Source organism: Nematostella vectensis, chromosome 8 (assembly GCF_932526225.1).
Source record: "Nematostella vectensis chromosome 8, jaNemVect1.1, whole genome shotgun sequence".
Lineage (NCBI taxonomy): Eukaryota > Metazoa > Cnidaria > Anthozoa > Actiniaria > Edwardsiidae > Nematostella > Nematostella vectensis.
The window spans coordinates 6,136,748-6,145,193 of record NC_064041.1 but is presented as its reverse complement, the minus strand read 5'-3'; the positions used below and the strand labels follow the sequence as shown (position 1 = coordinate 6,145,193).

Sequence of the window (8,446 nt, the reverse complement as noted above, 5' to 3'; positions counted from 1 at the left end):
GTTTGAAGAGAAACGGTGGAACTATACCATGTCCATATGTCCATTTCAGTGTGCGTTTCACGTCTAGCTCCTTGAGTTTCTATTGTTCTTTTTTTTGTAAGCCAATCAGCGTCCAGGAATACTGAGCACTGAATTACCTTTTTCCTGCACTGAATTTCCTGAAAATTGCACTGCTTGCCGCCAATCAGAATCGTCATGTATATTAAAAGTGATGTTTACGCATCTGTACGTTTGCCAATACGCCTTCGGGTGTGATAGCCTTGCGGATCGTGTTTTCGCTTTTATTTATTTCGCTTATCGCCCTTTCCAGGGTCGGCACCAAAAAGTGATTTAAAAGGGGAGAAGGCAAACTTTTTACTTTATGAAAACTCTTCTTCTTCACGACATCTAGGAAACAAAATAACAAGACTTTAACGAAAACGCTAACAAGGACTCGTCAACAAAGAGAAACAGTGAGTGATTTTGAGAATTTAACGGCAGGTGAATTGCCAGGTTCATTTCAGCTATATGCTTTCCACACAAAACGGCATTAAAACCTACATTGTAAAGACAAAGGCACATAAAACGGATCTGTTCGCAGCCCGTTTTTTGCTGGCTGGGAAGATATATGTAGACACAGCGGTTGCTGGGAAAAAAAAATCGTTCCGAATGGTTTTGCTGACAAGTTCGTGGAGTCGAACTAGTTGTACTAGGAATATTTTTTGAGGCGCGGGAGCGGTTGCTTGAAAAAAAAAATCCCGACCGGTTATACGGGCAATGCTAAAATGCATAACCACCGCTGGCTGGAAATATGCAATTTTAACCGGGAAGGGAGGGGGGGGGGGGGGGGGGGGGAGGGAAGGTTGGTTGTAAAGAAGAAGACTTCGCTTTCGCCTAAGCCATAGTTTATAAAAGTAACTAACAATTAACAACGCTTAAACCCAGTCATCTAATCTGTTTTCGCAGGTGAAAACAAATGCGGGGCTTGTTTTTTGCCTAGAGCATAGTATTCTTTTATTGAGGCCTTTTGAAGCAAATGCAATAGGCGGCACCGCTCTTCCAAGGTTCTTATAACATGAATTTGACGCAGATGAACGACAATGAGTTGCTGGAAGACAGTCTTCAGGTATCCTTATTTGCCGCTGCTTCCACTTTGGGCATATTTGTCTCTGTATGCAACTTTCTGGTCATGACAACAATTATGATTAACCACCATCTCCGCAAAAAGAGCGTCTACCTTCTAATCAATCTGGCACTTACGGATTTGCTCTTCGGGGCTGCCATTGCACCTGTAGGGTGCCAGTTACTGCTGAACTATCGAATAAGAAGCCTCTCTTCACAAGCCAGCCAAAACATGTTCAAAATATCCTCGTCCGACCCTCTCGGACCCCTGGCCCGGCTTTTTATATTTGTGACATCAACGCATTTGATTACACTGACTTTTATCTCGATAGAGCGCGCATGCGCAACTCTCTGGCCATTACGTCACCTCAGCTTAAGTCCCCGGATGTATCTCAAGTGCTGCCTTATCACGTGGGCGGCAGGTGCTGTTTACTTGTGTTTGGTGATGGTTAAGCCTAGAGTAGTGAATATGATCGCCTCTTTTGCCAGCCTGGTATGTCTTTTTACCGTAATGGCGTCATATCTTTTGATTTTCATCAAAGTAAAACGCCGACGTCATCAAAACCAGATGTCTTCAATACAGAGATCTATCCAGAAGGAGCGTAGATTAGCCGTCACGTTGCTATTAGTAACACTGACGTCACTTGTGTCATGGTTGCCTAGCATTGTTTTCTGGGTACTCCAAAGTTTCCTTTCAAGAGATTTAAACTCGTCTTCGCATGCAGTTTTCATCTCAATCGGAATTAACCCATTACTTGATCCTCTGATTTATATGTGCCGAATGGCCGAAATTCGCAGGGCTATGAAAACGCTGGTGTGCAAGTGCTCACGGGAGAGACCTGTTTATATACAGCCTACTGGCGCCTAGTCCTCACTCGAACAAGAAATGTGCAAGTGCCCACGTGATAGTCCTGTCTATTACAATCTGGCGTAAAGGGAAATAATGGGACATAAATCAACCTTGTGTTAAGAAGTGCTTTGTCTTACGCCTCTGTGATTATTTGGTCGAAATTTGAGGAAGGAAATTACACAAACAATTGAAGGCAAAAACGCACCAAAAGAGACACAGAGATGGCAGCGGCCTCACGGAAAAATAGGCAAAACAATTCAACAAACATAGACTAGACGCGCGCAATGTTTTCGCACAAAAGGTCACGTGATTTTATAGTGCAAGTGGCCTTTTGATATTTCATGAGCGGAGACAAAATGTTGGATCAGAGTCTGCAAACTTCACCAGCAAAATGTATAATTATTGTGTAGTGTTTTTTTTTAAATATTATAAATTAATTAAATGAAATACTGTATTATAAACCATTAAGTAATTGTCATAATTTAATAAAATTTCATATGATCAATCTTGCATAATTTATACTTTTGTAGGAATAAATCTTGAAAAAAGTGTGTATATAAACTTACAATAGACAACAATAAAAGCTAGGTAGTAACTGAGGTAAAAAAGTATTTAGTTAATACAGCAATAGTAAGTATGTTTTCTAGATTAGGACACTTGCTAGGTAAAAGAAATGAATATATTTCAACGTTTAAGATAATTGTAAAGTAGGTACTATTCCCATTTGTGTGAGTTCTACTGCAGTTAAGTTGCTCAAGCACCAAAACTGAGTCATTTCTTCTTGGCTCTGCATATGTACTTCACTTTAAATATAGCCAGTAAAAGAATGCAAACAAAATGCAATGGGCATCAAAACCTTAAAGCTCTTCCTTAGGCAACGCTCGTCCATAATCAGTTGCCTCACTTCCTACAAACACAGCATAGTTTTTCTCAATCTCTTCAATGGTCAGTTTACCATCACTGTTGTCGTCAGCAGAAGACACAAGGTGCTTGGCTTCCTCTGCAGCCATAAGGTGGTCAGTCTCAGGCAGGATCCAGAGTCTCACTTCCTCCTTGTCCAGCTTGCCGTCCTTGTTTTTGTCGTACTCCTCGTTGAAGCGGTTAGTTTCGTCCTTTACCCAGTCTGGCACCTCTCCTGGTTCCTCCTCATACTCTCCCAGGAACTCCTTCAGGCTGATTAAGCCATCCTTATCACGGTCAATGTCTGTAGATATAGAGATAGATATGTGTTACATTAGGAGGGTGGGGCAAATTTTCCTCTCAAATTATTGCATTACATTTTGAGAATGAATTTTCTATTGCCAAAAATTTGTGGTGAAATTTGTGGTGTTGTATAAATTACTCTGTTTACTTTTTTTGAGCAGGGATGGGGGTCATGGCATCTTTGCACCTTTTTTTGCCATACAAGGATAAACTGAGGGTTGTAAGGGGGGAGGAATTAACTCAAAGATTTCCCCTGAGTGTGACAGGAGGGAGAGAGGGTTGTATTGAGGATCAAATAAATTCTTTTTGTTACTGCTAACATACCCAAAATAAGACTCATACACTTCCTAACATTGAATACATTTTGTATACAAAAAAAACATGCTCTTCCAATTGCACCTACACACGAGGTAACAACTGGATTAATGCAGTGTTTTCATTACTTTCTTCTCTGCACTTTTAAACTTTTTTTCTCCCCAAATAGTTCAACCAAAAATTGACTGTGAAATGAACCAATCGGCTTTTGACTAAATAGGATTTTGACAGGTTTCAAGTAGGCTAACATGTCAATTCATGTTTGAAACAATTTATCATCAACAAAGACATGTTGCCTTAGGTGGTAGGTCGCTTGGTAACCAACATAGACTACTACTTTGTATCAATTTGTAAAAATAGAAATGAAAGAACAATAAAGGAAATAATTCCTTTTAACAATCTTTGTATGACAGTGTGCGCCCAATAAAATACCTCTTACCTTCAATTGTTTCCAAAATATGCACTTCGCTCATTTCTGGGGATGATTCCGGGTGGAGAAAAATCGCCATTTCCTCTCTAGTGAGAAACCCGTCTTTGTTAGTGTCAGCAGCGTCAAATCTTCTCTTGTCTCTGCGAAGGAATTCTTTCATTTCTTCATCATCCTCGGTCTGATCGCCATAAGTTCCTTTGCTGTACTCATTCCAGTCTACTTTACCGTCTTCGTTGGCATCTTTCTCCTTTAAATCGTTATCCACTCCTTCCATAGAGCGTTTTTTGAAGACCCCCTTCACCCAGTCCGTAAGCTCTTCGGTTGTGACAGCTCCATCTTTGTTATTATCGACTTCACGTATCAAAGCCCGGAGCCTTTTCTTGGCTTCTTCTGGCGGTAAGTGGTCGAATTCTTCCTTCTCTGTGCCTAAGAATGCTTCATGGTCGTAGTCCGGGTTGTGCTCGCCCTCTTTATCGAAGTGCTCAGCTTCGGATAGCTTGTCTGTGTGAGTTTTTGGCCTCTTATCAGATTCGGCATGGCCCAGGGCTACGGTTAGAAGTGCAAAAAGAACCACGAATTTCGTTGCCATCTTCAGAACGCCACCTGTTAATTTAGGTCACACTTTGCGCTTGTGAGTGGTGGTGAATAGAGATGCAAATAATATGAGAAAAGCTGTGTTTTAGGACGGGTTTTGAGTGCAAACAATGCGCAACTAATCAGTGGTCGACGTGGCGTAAAATCAGCCGGTGGTCACCGGCTTCCACCGGCATGAGCCCGCGAGCACAGGGCGGGCTACCTGTGTATGGATAACAAAGTGAAGTATTGTATGGTAACAAAGCGAAATAAAATGTAGAAAGCTCTAATCTCTATATTTGATGTATATATCCTTTATCCTTGTGTAATGACTTATACAATAAAGACACTAGAAGATACAGAGTTATTGGATAGATTTTGGTCAACCAATCCCATCAGTACATTTTCACTACTCGGGCCTACTTCCCTTCCCCCCTGGTCCACTGGTGCTGGGCATCCAGCACCAGTGGACCAGGAGTCCTGTGCGACTCTACTTCTGCCATAATTTCAATTCTTTTCTCGATATTCTTTACCTTGATTCTCGTTAAACTTTTACTTGACTTCTGACACCATGTTATACGTTCAGATCCTCACGATTATGCTTTCAATTCGTGGTTTAATTCAACTAATATTTCTCAAAATCTAAATTACAACTAACTCCGAGCTTCAACGAGGAACCAGCCCCTACGGGGGGTCCCAATCAAACATCAGGGGCCACAGGGAACCCAAGGAGGGCAATATACATATTATAACAACACTGACGTTGTCTTAACACCCAATTGGCTATTATGACGATTGAGTAAAAGCGATTCAAATCATAAAACGTATAGAACTTTTTTCTATCATCTATAATTTTATTGTTGTGGGTTACCTGTGGCCAAAGCCGGAATTAGATCCCGGGATCGCGGGCTCTATTTCGACATCGCCGCCATCTTGGGAAATCTGGGAATACTGTATTTGAAGAAAACACCACGAATTCCATTCTCCTCTTTACCGCCATCAAGCTAAAAACTGTTCTGAATCAAACAAAAACGAATATGGGATAGATGCAATATTGATCTGGGTACTTCAAAGGCCTTTTTTTACACTTGTCACCGAGCCCAGCAAATTGGCCTGATTTTGGTACCACTTGGACCGACAGAATTGATTACAGATAATAAATCAAAGTCTTACATCTACATAGTGTGTCTCTCAAAGCAAGATCTTGATGTGAAGGATAAGTTTTCGGCTAATTGGAGAGGATTTTGTCGAGTGTTTCCGTTGTGTACCTGCCGGAGCTGGCGGTTACCGCTAAGCTGGATTGGATGAGAGAATCATGCGTTGCCCACATTTGTCGTCGATTAAAAAAGTGAATGTCGAGGACTTGAAAATGAGGGTAAAGGTAAGAAGATCTCAAATAGCTAGACACATCAAGATACTTACTAAATTTTTATAATGTATTTCCATAAACAGCTAGGCATTTTAACACTGTTTCTTCATTCATGACCTGCATTCCTAAGACAAAATATATTTGATGCCCCCACTGCAATGTTTCCATTGTTTCTCTGGTTTAAAGGGTTTGTTGTTTTTTCTCAGGGTGAGTGTGATGGATGTGAAAAACAGCAAGACTTGTGGGCATGCCTCCAGGTAGACAATTATTTAATGTCCGTCCAATCACGAAGCAACGCGATGCTTTCCATTGTAACCCCAGGCGCCCCAAGTTCAGTGGGCTCCTCATATGAAACCGCTTCGATACTAAAGTTTATATATGGACTTAGAAACGTATTAAAAATAAAAGAATTAGTAGTGGGTTTTGGTGTATAATAAAGGCTGAAGTCTTACATGAAGTCTCTGTGTCTTTTTCTTTCCCATTTGAGCCGTTAGGTATTGGCGGACTCTCCACTGAACTTCCAAAACGGCTGAAATGGGAAAGAAAACGCCTGTGTTGAATCTACACATTTCTCAATTCAAGCAAAACATTTCTCGGCAAGGATTTGTCACTTTGCCTTTCCTCTGATTTGCATTTAAACATGAACATTTGACCTAAGTAAATCATCTTCACATTTTATCCAGCCCACGTTTCAATTAAAGTATGTTTTGTTTAATGGTCATGAAATAAAAGTTTAGTATAGTCTTAATGCCAATTTAGATGCTACAATTCTTGCCTACAACAATCACTTGCAACATGCTTGCATCAGCATACAACTCAAGTTGCAAAAACTAAATCAGCTCTACAACTCCGCTATGTCATGAACTTACGACACGAAGAAACTATATGATTTTTTTGTCCATATTTGGTAAAATGACGGAAGCATTGAGGCAAATCTTCCTTTCAGGGGAGAGACGGGGGACGATGACTGTTTTGGTTTGCAAATATGGCGGAAATCCATACAAAGATATTGTCTGCAATCCCATGGATCTCTGGCCAAAAACAAAGCTCCTCCAAGATTAAAAAATATGACCCATTCTGTCAGCCATTCCTTCTCTCGGTCCCTTCTTCATCTTTTTCCATCTGTCCACCATGTTTTTTGTTGTTCGTCTTAGTCCTCGAAAAGGAAAAGTGCAAAAGTCGTACAATATGTTGTTTGCAAACAGCATATTCTGTTTTCATATTCATTATTTTGAAATATAAGCGTTTGCAGTTCAATTTCTTAAATTAAGGTACATATTACAAGCAAAACAATATCCAGTTCATCTGACTGTTATTATTTTTTTTAGAGTTGCTGCTCTTATGTTGGTTGTGGGAGATGTGGAAGAAACCATATTGAACTTCACAACCAGGTAAATGTTTTCATAATAGAACTTGAGCTCTTTTTTGTTTACTCGAACAAAATATACTTTTAGAACTTTCCTAAACAGGAATTGCATTACATATTGTCCTCCTCAATCTTGAATTATGAAAAGTGCCCCTTGAAGTCCTAGTTTAAAAAAAAACACTGGCTTGGGTCTATCTCCTTCAACTTCTACAAAGTACACAATTTCTTTCAGTCATGGATAGAATAACTGTCCTCTCTCCAGTAACCACCCCCCTAAAATATGCATGTTACTACAAATCTTCAGAGAATGTGAGTTCTACTGAATTGTTATAAGCCAATTTTTATTTTTATCTCAGGAAACAGATCACCAGCTATGCATCAACTTGGAAAGCTACAACATCTGGTGCTTTAGTTGTCAAACAGATGTTGACCCCAGCAGCACCTCAACAGAGAGCTCGTCATCGTCCTCTACTACACCCACCAAGTCGCACAAGGTGAGAACATGTAGGACTTAGATCTGAGCATTGCCCCACCCAGAATAACACATGTACCCTACATTATCCACCCTACACGCCATCAACGCCTTCATCAACACCCTATCACTGCACCACCTAGAGTAACACATGTACCCTACAGTATCCAGACTCTATGGTGACCCTCCATGGAATACAGTGCAACCCAACCAATACACCACCTAGAGTAACACATTTACCCTACAGTATCTCATCTTTAAGGTGACCCTCCATGAAATACAGTGCAAGCACCACACTAACTCTGCACATTAACACCTTCATCGACACGCAACCAATACACCACCTTGAGTAACATGTACCCTACAGTATGCCATATCTGAGGTGACCCTCCATGTAATACAGTGCAAGCACCACACTCACCCTGCACATTAACACCTTCATCAACACCCAACCACTACACCACCTAGAGGTAACACTTGTACCCTACAGTATCCTGTACCGGCTTTGGGAAGTACCCACCACCCCAAAAATTCATAAATGCAAAATAAACACAACAAGATGAAGATACTCAGGCATCAGTCTAAGGGATAAATGGTCTTGCAGATATGCATCCAACCAAGGTGTTGGCATCTACTCTTAAGCCAAATAATAGCACAGGTCCTTTGACAAATCTCAAATTGAACAAGGACAGAAAAGCAGAATCACCCCTCTCAATAAAACGCTCAAAATACCACACAAGGGAAATAGATCAGCAAACACAGCTCAA

The 8,446-nt window shown here is 40.7% G+C and overlaps 3 protein-coding genes across 5 annotated transcripts in view; 2 read left to right on the top strand and 1 right to left on the bottom strand.

Moving 5' to 3' along the window:
• The first annotated feature begins 867 nt into the window (after positions 1-867).
• Positions 868-2,195, top strand: LOC125570112 (trace amine-associated receptor 5-like). The gene has a single exon (XM_048731120.1). It carries the CDS (start codon positions 1,055-1,057, stop codon positions 1,967-1,969), a length of 915 nt encoding a protein of 304 aa, XP_048587077.1. The 5' UTR covers positions 868-1,054; the 3' UTR covers positions 1,970-2,195.
• Positions 2,196-2,420: 225 nt separating this feature from the next.
• On the bottom strand, positions 2,421-5,212 carry LOC5507242 (calumenin-A). The gene is made up of 3 exons (XM_001627857.3): positions 5,006-5,212; positions 3,909-4,695; positions 2,421-3,155 (listed from the first exon to the last, which is right to left on the bottom strand). The coding sequence occupies exons 2-3, from the start codon at positions 4,486-4,488 to the stop codon at positions 2,809-2,811; spliced, it is 927 nt and encodes a 308-aa protein (XP_001627907.1). The 5' UTR covers positions 4,489-4,695; positions 5,006-5,212; the 3' UTR covers positions 2,421-2,808.
• A 155-nt stretch (positions 5,213-5,367) lies between these two features.
• Positions 5,368-8,446, top strand: part of LOC116614602 (ubiquitin carboxyl-terminal hydrolase 20) — a 30,458-nt gene continuing 27,379 nt past the window's right edge. For all 3 annotated transcript variants that reach the window (XM_048731119.1, XM_048731118.1, XM_048731117.1), the window contains exons 1-4: positions 5,368-5,853; positions 6,048-6,098; positions 7,170-7,232; positions 7,564-7,701. In XM_048731119.1, the coding sequence (XP_048587076.1) occupies positions 5,788-5,853; positions 6,048-6,098; positions 7,170-7,232; positions 7,564-7,701 (318 nt within the window). In that variant the 5' untranslated portion in view covers positions 5,368-5,787. The remainder of the gene's footprint in view (positions 5,854-6,047; positions 6,099-7,169; positions 7,233-7,563; positions 7,702-8,446) is intronic.

Excerpts from the sequence above, each read along its gene's own strand:
- LOC125570112 (XM_048731120.1), top strand. The coding sequence starts at position 1,055 with ATGAATTTGACGCAGATGAACGACAATGAGTTGCTGGAAGACAGTCTT.
- LOC5507242 (XM_001627857.3), bottom strand. The coding sequence starts at position 4,488 with ATGGCAACGAAATTCGTGGTTCTTTTTGCACTTCTAACCGTAGCCCTG. Across the intron at positions 3,156-3,908 it reads TATTTTGGAAACAATTGAAG|ACATTGACCGTGATAAGGAT; the intron begins GTAAGAGGTATT and ends CTATATCTACAG.